The sequence below is a fragment of the Canis lupus genome, chromosome 16, assembly GCF_011100685.1.
Source record: "Canis lupus familiaris isolate Mischka breed German Shepherd chromosome 16, alternate assembly UU_Cfam_GSD_1.0, whole genome shotgun sequence".
Classification (NCBI taxonomy): Eukaryota; Metazoa; Chordata; class Mammalia; order Carnivora; family Canidae; genus Canis; species Canis lupus.
The window spans coordinates 12,268,121-12,280,309 of record NC_049237.1 but is presented as its reverse complement, the minus strand read 5'-3'; the positions used below and the strand labels follow the sequence as shown (position 1 = coordinate 12,280,309).

The window sequence follows — 12,189 nt, the reverse complement described above, 5'->3', positions numbered from 1 at the left end:
GGGCTCCGTCTCACAACCTCAAAATCAAGAGTTTGCGTGCTCCACTGACTGAGCCAGCCAGGTGCTCCAACTAGTCTTTTTAAGAAGAGGCAGCAGGTGGGGATAAAAAAGAACTGGGGAATAGCAACGCATGTTGCAGAGATCAGGAAGTTTGAGGACAAAGAGGAAAAGGTCTGAATTCCATGATAGTGTTAGGTACATGATCCAGCTTTCAAGGGGTAGGTTGGGAAAGAAGGGCTTAAAATTACAAGCAGCAAGTGTAGAAAAAAATATTTCAAGAATTTGATATTAACTAGGTTTTTGTTTGTTTGGTTTTGGGAGTATAAGGGAGAACTGAACATATTTTCAAATGATGAGGAAAAATCCTCTCTGGCAAGGTAGATTTTGGTAAAATGGAATAGAAGGTGATTCTGGGTACAGACTCCCAAAGGAGGTGGAGGTGGGAAGGGATGGAGTAATGAGGCACAGGTGAGTTATAGCAAGCCAGTATGTGCCAAATGGTAGGAGTATCTTCTGTAGGTTTGTGTGAGGTCATGGGCTGAGAAACCTACAAAGAGGAGGTCTTGTCATTATGAGGAGCAAAGGATAAGTAAGGTTCCAGTACATGCTCTGGAGCGTATGCTTAGAAATAAGGAATTAAATGGATTGCAAAAACAAAGTTAGGGTACTAAGACAGGTGCAGGTGGATCCTCAGCATGACTATAACCTCAGAACAAAGGAAGGATGCCCTGTGGATTTGCTTGGAGGGCTCCATAGAAATAAAGGGTGGGGTTTTTTTCTGGTATTATAAGAAATTGATCAGTTTCAGAATTTTGTAATAAATCTAAACAGAAGTTGAATGGGAGCTTTTCTGTGTATGTGCAAACTGTACTTTGCTTAAGGGAAAAGAAAAAAAAAATCAAATGGTATAGTATAGAGAGTTAAATGAGAAAAGAAATGTATTTCGTTATAAGGGTTTAATATCCTGAACTCTTTCATGAGAAAGTTATTTATTGTCGAGTTTAGAAAATTTTAACTTTTATGCTTATAAATAAAAGGATTTATCTCAAAAACTTCATTTAAAAAATTAAAAAATTTTTAAATGTATTTATTCATGAGAGACACAGAGGCAGAGAGATGTAGGCAGGGGGAGAAGCAGGCTCCCTGCGGGGAGCCCAGTGTGGGGCTCAATCCCAGGACCCAGGGATGACAACCTGAGCCAAAGGCAGATGCTCAACCACTGAGCTACCCAGTTGCCCCCATCTCAAAAACTTTAAGAAATACCTTTTAAAGTTATTAATTCAATCTAGATTTAGATTGCTTATAAATGAACATGTAATGGTACGTTTATAATCTTTGCAAAGTTGTATTTCCCAAAACTCTTTCCCACAGACTCCTAAGTCTGTGTCCAGTTTTAGTAGAGTATAAAATGCTAGCATTACTCTTCTAATTTTTTTAATGTTTTTATTTTGTTGATTATAAAACTATATTTAAAAGCATTCCAAATTTTATAGGTATATTAAGTGAACTTGATGTTGATGTAAATGAAGGATCTCTAATGGAACTACAGGGACATATTGGAAGATTCCAGGTAATTGATTCTTATTTCTTTACAGAGTAGCTGTTCTAAGACTTAACAGCAAAATACAACAGTCCACTCACCCATGCTCTTGTTCTGCTTCCTAGATTTGGACAAAACCCTCTTGATGGTTTTTAATTGATTTTTTTGGTATTTCGAAAAAATACGCTTGTTTTTGAATTTTAGGAATCATCTGTTGATTTTCCATCAAGGAGGATGAGAACTTAGATCTTTTTTTCTCCTTTTCTTCTGCCATATTATATGGACATTTCTCATGCCTCCCCTAAACTCAATATAATTATATCATAGTTTTGATTAGATCAGTATTGTTATTTATGATTAAGTTTGTGCAGCTCCATTATGTCATTCCATGTGATACGTTACTTTTATATGCAACCTTGTATTTTCCCTAGAGTGAGTAATTGTTTCTTTATTTGCTTGGTTTTTATGTGCTTATTTCTAATTTATTCCCAAGCTCTCTCGCAGTTGTGTAATCTCCTTTTAATATATTCAGACATACTAGATAACTTGTCAACTAGATATTTATCACATTCTTTCTGGGAGCCTCGTGGCCTGCTTTGATCTGAGCAGCTTCACTTTTGTTTAGCTGCACAATATTAATTTATATATTAGAATTTATATTTTATTGTTTTTGATATAGTAGTTTTCTCTTTTTTAAAAGATTTTATTTATTTGAGAGAGAGAGAGCACAAGTGGGGGAGTAACAAAGGGAGAGGGAGAAACAGGTTCCCCACTGAGCAGGGAGCCCAAAGTGTGGCTCCACCCCAGGACCCTGAGCTGAAGGCAGATGCTTAACTGACTGAGCCACCCAGAGGCCCCAATACAGTAGTTTTCTTAACCAGTTCTCTTCGTGAACTGTTTTTTCAAGTTTCCAAAATAAAACTGCTGTCATCAATTTTGTGTACACATTTTTGAGCTATAGGTTAGAAAACATAACTGGTCTCACTAGGCCCAAATATACATACAGAGTACATGGTGAGTCATTATCAAACAGCACTCCAGAAAGAGTTGCACTGTTACCAGCCGAACTCAGATACTCTTTTATTTTTTTCTTCTTTTTTTTTTCTTCTAATTTTTCTTGTTTGGTAGGGAGAAAAAGATATTTTTGAGGCTATTTCACAAGGTGACCTCTAGAAATGTGTTAGTGCATCTTGTATTATCTGTAAGGGTAGCAAACAGCAGGTAATATTTTAAAAATAGATACAACTATTTTGGCAAAATACATTTATATTGTCTTATTTTTTTTTTAAGATTTTATTTATTCATGAGAGACACAGAGAGAGAAGCAGAGACAGGCAGAGGGAGAAACAGGCTCCATGTAGGAAGCCCGATGTAGGACTCGATCCTGGGACTCTGGGATCATGCCCTGGGCCAAAGGCAGACGCTCAACTGCTGAGCCACCCAGGCGTCCCATATATTGTCTTCTTAATATGTTTTGGCTTACCAATCTTATTATGTAAACTAACATCAGTTTACATAAGCTGTTTTATATTATATCTGTTTGTGTCTGTATGTGTATGTAGGTGTGTGTGTGTGTGCCATGCTAGTTTTAAAGTACGTTTTTATGGTCCACTTTCTATGTGCAGAGCACTGTATTACTAATATAAATATGATTCATTCATTGTCTCAGATAATCTTGACCACAATCTGATAAGGTAGTAATCACTATTTGTATCCTAGGAATGTGAGCGTTGAGACTTGTGGAGGTTAAGTAACCTGTTTCAGGTCTCATAACAAGAGGTCAGGTACCTCCTGTTGGAACCCATGTCTCTGATTTCAACCATTTAGATATATTGTGCAAAGCTTATTCTTTCCCTCCAAGAACCTTAGGAAGAACTGTATTGTCAGGGGAAAAGTACCAACATTTCAAGCAGATGACATTTTCATTTTATCTGCCAAGGCTCCCTGTGTGTTCCCACCCCCTTTCTGAAGTCCCAGAAGCGGCCCTCAGTGAAACAGCCTTTAAAGTTGAGCCTTCATAGACAAAATTATGGATGTGCTTGTTACAAAGTGTCTTCTGTTTGCCATCTCATTTTGCTTCTCAGTGTTTATCAACTTGTGTTTATTTAATGGGTATCTACCCAGGAATTATTTGGTGTGAAACAGAATGTTCTTGGCTAATGCTTACAATGTAATGGGGATTAACTGCTTAAAAGAAAAAAAGAGTGATGTTCTTTTAATGAGTTGACTGTCAAGCAAATAATATTTGCAAATAGGTGAATTTTAATAGGGCTAACTTTATTTGCCTCAGTTGGAAGTAAGAAATTAGACCCTTTAAAAGGTGATTCCACTCCCGAATGAGGTTTTCTTTATGTCTCGCCAAGAGAGGTCACTGATTTTAGACCTAGCCAATTAAATATGAACAAAATATCTTTCTCTTTCTTAGCGCCAGTGTTTAGGACTACTAAGCCGCTTTGGAGGCTCTGACAGACTGCGCCAGTTTAAATTTCAAGATGAAAACGTGGAGGGAGATAGAGTGAGCAAGAAAGATGAACTCGAACTGGCCATGCAGCAGGTGAGAGGGGTGGGCATTGTATATACGTTCTTGAACATGTGGTTTTATATTTTTGGAAGCATATGATAAAGATACCAGATGTGAATGATTTTACACATTGATTTATAATGTTGTAATTTTAGAAATTGATTTAGTAACTTGGTTCTCCTTCAAATCTGGAGTTCCATGATATTTGGGCATTTGGGGAATTAATATTTTTGTTACTGTTTTTCCTTGTAGATCTGTGCCAATGTCATGGAATATTGCCAGTCACTCATGTTACAGAGCTCCCCCACATTCCAGCATGCCATGTGTCTCTTCACCCCGAGCCTGTCAGAAACCATTAACAGAGACGGACCTCGGCAAGGTGAGTGGACTTCTTTCTTGCTGTAATTGAGGATTAAGTTGCTGTGATTAAAATAAGCTCTAGATGGCTCCAGTGAAATGCAGCTCTTTTCTTTATGTGTAATTAGTGGGAAAATTTGTCAATGACTTTAAGAAAGATCAGTAAGGAGGTACTGGTGTCAGTCCTGTGGATAGGTTAGAGAGCTCAAGAGGACAGAGAAATTCAAGATTTTCTAAGGATAAATTTCAAAGAGCTTTGGGTTTGAATAGTATTTGAGACCCCAAAGAAAGTATCTAAGATGGGCAAGTAAACTAGCTGGGTGAAAAATGTACAAACATAACAGACGGTTTATGCGTAAGATCATGTTAAGCTGAAGGTAGTGTCTGAATTGGGTCTCGTAGTATAGCTCCAAATTTCTGTATCACAGCAAAGTAAAGTGTGGATGCTAAGTAAACTGACATAGTCTGTGATTTCCTAAGGACCCAGTAGGTGAGATCTGGAATGTGAGGGTTGTGGGTTGATGAAAGCTGTTATCCCATGGGACCCTCAGAAGACAGTCTATTCGGATGTTAGTGGTGCTTGCTCTGTGATTTTTCTGCAAATCATTTTGTCACATTTTCATCTTCAAGATCTTATTTTCCCTGAAAATTGCTTAATCACATAAAAGATTTAGTAGGATGGTGTTATTAAAGTATATTAGTTTAACAGTATCTAACCACTGTTTCATGTAAATGGTGCCAGGAACTAACAACTCTGTGCAACTCCATTATAAAGTGTCCAAGGGGCTCCGTTCTTCCCCCTTGAATCTTTTTTTTTTTTTTTTTAAGATTTTATTTATTTATTCATGAGAGACAGAGAGAGAGAGGCAGAGACACAGGCAGAGGGAGAAGCAGGCTCCATGCCAGGAGCCTGATATGGGAGTTGATCCCGGGTCTCCAGGATCATGCCCTGGGCTGAAGGCAGCGCTAAAGCGCTGAGCCACTGGGGCTGCCCCGAATCTAACATTTTAAAACAAGTTAAGTTGAGCCTGATCATAACATTTTCAAATGAAATTATAGTTTTGTCATTTATTCTTCAAAAACATTAATAATCATCACTAACAATTAAAATTTCACTTGCTTTCTTTTCACTTTGAGCCTGTCTTTCACATACTAGGCCATTCTCCGATCTTTAATACTTGATGAACTTTATGAAGCCTAATATATATTGGTCTTTATTCTTCCTTAGACTCTTTAAAGATTTAATCAGCAAACTTAACCTTTGCCAGTCGTAGACACAGGAGGGGGTGGGTTTGTGGTAGATTCAGGAATATTCATTTGTAGAGAAGCAGTTTAAGCTAGCAGTTAAGAACAGAGACTGATGATGAACTGCCTAGATTTGAGTCCCAGATCACCATGGCACTTCACCACTCCTCTGAACTGTCAGAAGTATTTAAAAGTAGTTGTGGGTTGGTTTTAATAATAGTTTACATGCCCTTCAGTTCTGGGCATCCCTTGTTTTAAAACAGGTCATTTGAAATTCATTTAATATTCTTGTAAGTGGAACATTCTGTTTTTATTATCAACTCTATTAGATACCCAAGCTCCAGTGATTCCATATTGGCGCCTGCCAGGTTTGGGCATTATTGTCTACCTGCTGAAACAGAGCGCTAATGATTTCTTCAGCTATTATGACAGTCACCGACGGAGTGTCAACAAGCTACAGAATGTAGAGCAGCTTCCACCAGATGAGATAAAAGAGGTATGAATCTTATAATGAGCCATGGAGATTTTGGAGAATCCTTGCTTTTCCTAATGACCAAAATATTGGTGTCCGACTTGTGTGTAAAGATGATGTATGCAGTGATAAAAGGGCTTGAAATGATGCCTCTGTGTGGTTTGAAGAAGAGTCCTCCCCGTAGCACCACACCTGGTAATCAGGGCAACACTTGAATGGAAGATGGTGAAGTGCATCTGTTCAGGAACACCACCTGCTACCCTTCAGTAGAACGGCAGCTGGCTTTTGAAGTAGAGTTTTGGTAATTCATACTCTGAAATCTGTGCTGAGAAACCTGGGTTTCTGTTGCAGATGCTTATTCAGTAGAAGTGATCCCTTAAGTAAGAGGTCTCTGTGTCTTCAGCATCTTCAGTATCTGTTTAGAGAATTTTTCAGACAAATGGGATAGCATATAAGACTTGACTGCCTGCCCTCAGTGACCCAGAATCATTCACCGATATTGTAGCTAAAGATACTGAGTCGCTAGGCTTACATCCTAAGTAGCCACTTTCTCTCCCATCCGGCACAGCTGAATGACACAAGGCATACCCTGGCCGGTGCTGAAGCTCCCTGGTGGCCCGTGGCAGCCTAGATGTGGAGCCATTTTGCCATTCCTCCTTTGCACCAACTGTCCTGAAAAGCTCCGCATTACTCTTCAGAGTAGTCAAAACCTCCTCCCTCTTGCCTGCTTCCAGCAATCATAGGGAGCAGTTGGTGGGTGTTTCTGATGTGCCAGACAAGTTCTGTTGCAATACATGAGGCAGATAGTGTAGCCACTCCTATTTTCTCAGATGAGGAAGTGGAGGCCCTGGAAGTTTGAATAATTTACCCAAAGCCACACAGCTAGCAGGTCCTGAGGCGGGAGTTACTGATGAGGTTCTAGTAATCCCTGAAGTGGGGGGCTTTACATCTGGCAGCCCTTCCCCAACACGCGTAGCTTACGGGTGACACCAGCACTCGCCAGAGAAACGGCAGCCTTCCTGGCAAGTGTGCGGTGCCCTCCCAGCCCCACTTCAGTTTGCCTTCTGTCCAACCCAGCAGCTGAATTTTGAATCGGACCGCAGTGCTTATGCCAAACAGAGGTGTGATGAAAGGAGGTTCTGGTTGATGAGCCTATTTTAGTTAATGCTGTAGAAATCGGCTTTTACATTTTCTTCAGAAGATACATGACAGCTGTTACAGAAAATCTCCATGGCGTTGTTAGACCCACGGCCTGAAAAACCTACTGTTGAATTTTGTTTTAGTTTGACAAGAGATTCAGGGTTGGTCGGCCCCTCAGCAGATTGGAAACATCTGTTACAGAGATAAGACCTTTTGCAGAAATCGGCAGAGGAGTCTTCATTTGTGAATTCCACTACTTTGGCTCTCGGTTTTATAAAGTTACCAGCTTCCTAACCAGATGATAACTCTCATCTGCAGGAATGTTTAAACTTCTTTGTTTTTTTGCAGGGCCTGTCATAAGTGACCCTCTCTTCATGAAGTTTCTGTTAGTTTATGTAATCGCTAATCCTGCGTTTGTTTCTGATTCTCAGTTGTGTCAGTCTGTGATGCCTGTTGGTGTTGAGAAAATCTCTACTGCCCAGAAATATGTTCTAGCAAGACGGCGTTTGGTGAAGTTGATCAATAATCGAGCCAAACTGCTTTCCCTCTGTTCTTGTATCCTTAATGAAGTCACAGTGGGAACTTGAGTGGTGGTGACCTTTAAGAAAATCTTTAAATGCGGGAACTGTTTACTGATTCTCACACAGCAAAACTGTATAAAAGGGACATATTGGGACATGATTTTTTTTTCCCCAGTAAGTGCCAGTGCCTGATCTATTTCCAAATTGAAATTTTTGTTCAGAGTAGCTAATAATCCTGATAATGTCTACAGTCACTCTGGACGGGAGGCAGGGACAATTGTTGACTGTGCTGGTGCAGCACCCCATGGTCCCTGACTCCTTCCTCTGACCACAGTTTGCTGCCTTCTGGGGAGACACCTTCAGTGGAAGGTGGTGGGTATGTCACGAGGTAGATCCAGCTCTCCTCTGTTTTCCTCCTCAGAAACTGGTTTGATGAGATTGTTTTCCTTTAGTCAGAGCTCTCTGTAGTTATCATAGAGACCTGCCTATTTATTCTTTGGCGCCATCTGGAGTACTACTTGTTACACTGCACGCCCACAGATTCTCAAGATTCCTTGTTTGCCTCCAGAACCTTATTTAAAAGCAGAAGACTACAAGGTAAATTTTATTATGAAAATTAGTGAACCATACACACCTACAGATTTCAGTGCCTTGAAGAACTAGTTACATTTTTATTTACTTCTTCTGTTTCCAAGTTACTGAGAGTGGTTGGGCAATGGAGAGCTACTTACTTATTAGATAGAGCTGTTTCTTGTATTTTACGTCTATTCATGGAAGATTGGGTGGAGCATAAGAACATCTGAGATACCGCTCTTCAGCTTCTTGCAGTTAAGGGCTGGCCAGCTCCAGAATTCCCTGGTCACAAATAATTTTCCTAAAGAATGGAAGTGGGTCAGCCTAAGCTGTGATTCTTATTGCTACATTGAGCCTCTTTGAGCCATGAGCACATATTGGATCCCTTAGTGGGAAAGAAATGGAAGAAAAGCTTATGAATCCTGGCCTAGACCAGTGAAATGCTCCCCAAGGGCTTATACTTACTGGAAGTTGAGATAGATTTCTCAGCCTTGACCCATGTGTTTCATGATATTGGTTCATTATCTTCAGGTTCTTCTACTGTATGGTAGATACATAGTTGTAAAGCTGGTTTGACTGTGTCTTTTATCTCCAGATTCCTTCACTTCAGAAACCAACCTAGATTTTAGAAGTGGACTGACAGGAGTGAGCCAACATGACTTAGACCAGGTGAGGTTCTGTTCTCATACTCTTTTTCTTTTTTGAAAGGAAAAAGGAAAAGCCTAGTATGTTAGTAAGATGATGATTTTCAAGAGTTGTGTACAAAGACCTGATTTTATTTCTAGCCTGGCCACCTAACAGCTACGGGACTTCAAACAAGTTACTTTTGAGCCTCCATTTCCTCACTGAAGGGAAGGATAGTTCAGCCTCAAAGTGTTTTTGTCAGAATGAAATGAAGTTTCATATGTGAGGCTCCTAGGGCTGTAGTGCCTGGAAGGACCATTATGAGAGTTCAGTCGTTAGTAGGTATTGTGTTCTGGAAACTCCCAGTTTCTAGACTTTGCAGACTTCTTAGGCACAACGTGTCACTTAGCACTTAATTTTTCAGAAAATAATTTTAATGGAGAGATTATGAATAGCCATTAAAAGTTCCATTGCAGGAGACTATAATACTATATATTATGTACTTAGTAACCTCTTGACCAATAATGTTGGAATGATGAAGAGCATTCCAAAAACAAAGTGAAAACCTCATATGAATCTAATAGGAATGTTAGGAACAAAGCAGTTAGCAGGGTAGGCATGTTAGATAAACTGAATTGCAACTAGATTTGCTGCTAGGCATCTGAGTGTCCGTAGCCCTAATGAGATAAAGCCTGTGCTTTTCCCTAGTCCCTCTTGGTCACTGCCTTTCTTAAAGCTGAAGGTTGAGTTTATCCAGGAAAGAGTATTCTCCAGACCATACCTACCCAGACGTCATACATAGCGTGCTCTCATCCCAGCCCTGACTACTATCTGCCCCTTAGTTGACTTCATAATGTAATTCATATTTTGGCTAGGTTTGTTTAGGGAAGTCAATGTTCAATGAGGCCATGGGCAGAATTAGCCAAATAGATCTTTCAGAAGATGTTTAATAAATATGTGTTGAATTAATGACTAGACTAATTCTGTTTCATTAGACTGTTCTATTATAAAGTTAAACTATAGGGTTAATAAATAACTTTCTCCCTCTGTGCTTTGATTTTACTGCAAAACTGAAGGCAGGTAGATTCATCTAATTTTTTACTCAATTTTAGTGTTTCAGGATAATGCCAAAAGAATCCATCTGAAACTACTTATGCATTCTAAAATACATGAATTCTAAAGTGTATACCAGGCTCTTCTCTCTTTATATTCTTTGAAAATATACACAAGCAATTTTTCTTTCTAGTTGAAAAATCAAGTAAAAGTAAGAGCTTCTTTCCACCTTACCTGTTTCTTTCCCTAAAGGCATCCACTCCTAACAGCTTCTTGTATCACCCTTCAGGAAGTGTTTTTGTGTATATGACTATATATCAACAGCATCCACATTTGTTCCTATTTAAAATTTTACACATTTATATAAGACAGGAAAGGGGGGAGAAACAATTTCATACCAATAAATTCTAACATGGAAATGTAAATGTTTAATTAGCTACATGAGGGAGAAAGGACCACATTACAAAAATTCCAAGGTATTTTAAATAGGAAGACATAGAATAAAAGAAATAATTGAGACTGTAATTTTAATAATAACATCATCTGTATTACCTCTAGCTTCAGGCTGATGCCATCAACGCTTTTGGAGAATCACTACAAAAGAAACTTCTGGACATTGAAGGATTGTACTCAAAAGTTCGATCTCGCTATAGTTTCATACAAGCTCTAGTCAGACGTATCCGAGGCCTGCTGAGGATATCAAGGAACTGAGGGCCTGTGCTTATACTCTTCTAGGGAAGAGATGAATTGGGGGAAACTGTCCCCTTTTTATAGATTTGTTTCTAAATTATGACCAAAAAATATTTTGCTATTTCTTTCTTTATATATGGACATCTTTTCTGTAAATTTCTTTGCCTGGTTCCAAGCTCACTAGTAAAAAAATAAATACTTTTTAAAAAACAAAATATCTGGTTAGTCTTTTGAAATTTGACCTAGAAAATGATCAACATTAACGGGAACCTAACAAACTTTTCACAGTGGTGTTTTCTCATTAGGGATATAATTCTGAATGTTCTATTAAAGGCATAATCTGAAAATTCCAATTTTTTATCTTTTTGTTATCTATATTCCACTTCTGTGATAATCAGGGTTACTCCCTGGGGTAGAGTGGACAATAAACTATGGCTGTGCTCTTTCACAGAAGAGTGTATGTAAGGAGCATCTGGGTGGCTCAGTCCATTAAGCATATAGGTCATGATCCTATCATGCTGCTATAGCATGCTTCAGCTATAGGTCATGATCCCCCGGGTCCTGGGATCAAGCCCTTCTTCGGGCTCCCTGCTCGGTGGGGAGTCTGCTTCTCCTTCTCTTTCTGCCTGCCACTCCCCCTGCTTCTCTTTCTCTGTCAAATAAATAAACTATTTTTAAATAAATAAGTAAATAAATAAATAAAAGAATAGTGTACTCAGTACTGTGAATGTGTTATAGAAATGTCCCAAGAAATGAAGCCATCTCTTTCCTAATTTTTTTCTTTTCTGCATGTAAATGACTATAATAATTTGCATTCGTTCCTTAGAAATGATTGTTAAATTTCCCAAACTAATCACCTACCAATATTTCTCATGTAATTAATATGATGGCTACAGTTAGGGCAAAAGAATGTATACAATGATCACTCTACCTCTTGCCCAGTTGTATTTATGTTCAAGTGACTACATCATCTCAAAGTCCATTTTCTCCCTTTCTAGCCAATAAGTATTTCAGCCCAATATGTAGGAGAGGTTGCAGAAAGGGAGAGTCTTGATTCAGGCAGTAGCAGAAAATTTATATGTAGTTATACAGTGTTGGTTTTTTAAAACAAACTTTTATCATTTCCATGACCTTTTAACAACTTTTAAAAGGGCTCTGCCATTGTTATATTTTGAAGTGAATTAACTGCCCACCATTTATAAACATTAGTCTTTAGCTGGAAAGCATCCTGCTAATAAACAGAAATCATAGAGGAGTGTGAATGCATGAATAAGTGGGCCCACCATGGAGTAGTAACTATAACCCTGTTTGGGCATATGGTGACCTGTACCATCTGAACACAGACAGGAGCCCAGAAAGAATCAGAAAGGAGCCTGGAGCACAGAATCAAAGCATTTTTTAAGCCTTGGGAATGTGAAGGTAAATGGAAGGTTAAGATTTTTAAATTCACTAA

The 12,189-nt window shown here is 38.8% G+C and overlaps 1 protein-coding gene across 2 annotated transcripts in view; it reads left to right on the top strand.

The window, feature by feature from the left end:
* The window catches only part of NUP205 (nucleoporin 205), a 79,489-nt gene extending 68,538 nt beyond the window's left edge, over positions 1–10,951 (top strand). For both annotated transcript variants that reach the window (XM_038559454.1, XM_038559453.1), the window contains 8 exons: positions 1,494–1,570; positions 3,966–4,094; positions 4,314–4,440; positions 5,993–6,159; positions 7,707–7,830; positions 8,265–8,393; positions 8,965–9,038; positions 10,605–10,951. In XM_038559454.1, coding sequence (XP_038415382.1) covers positions 1,494–1,570; positions 3,966–4,094; positions 4,314–4,440; positions 5,993–6,159; positions 7,707–7,830; positions 8,265–8,393; positions 8,965–9,038; positions 10,605–10,757 — 980 coding nt within the window. In that variant the 3' untranslated portion in view covers positions 10,758–10,951. The remainder of the gene's footprint in view (positions 1–1,493; positions 1,571–3,965; positions 4,095–4,313; positions 4,441–5,992; positions 6,160–7,706; positions 7,831–8,264; positions 8,394–8,964; positions 9,039–10,604) is intronic.
* Positions 10,952–12,189: the final 1,238 nt, after the last annotated feature.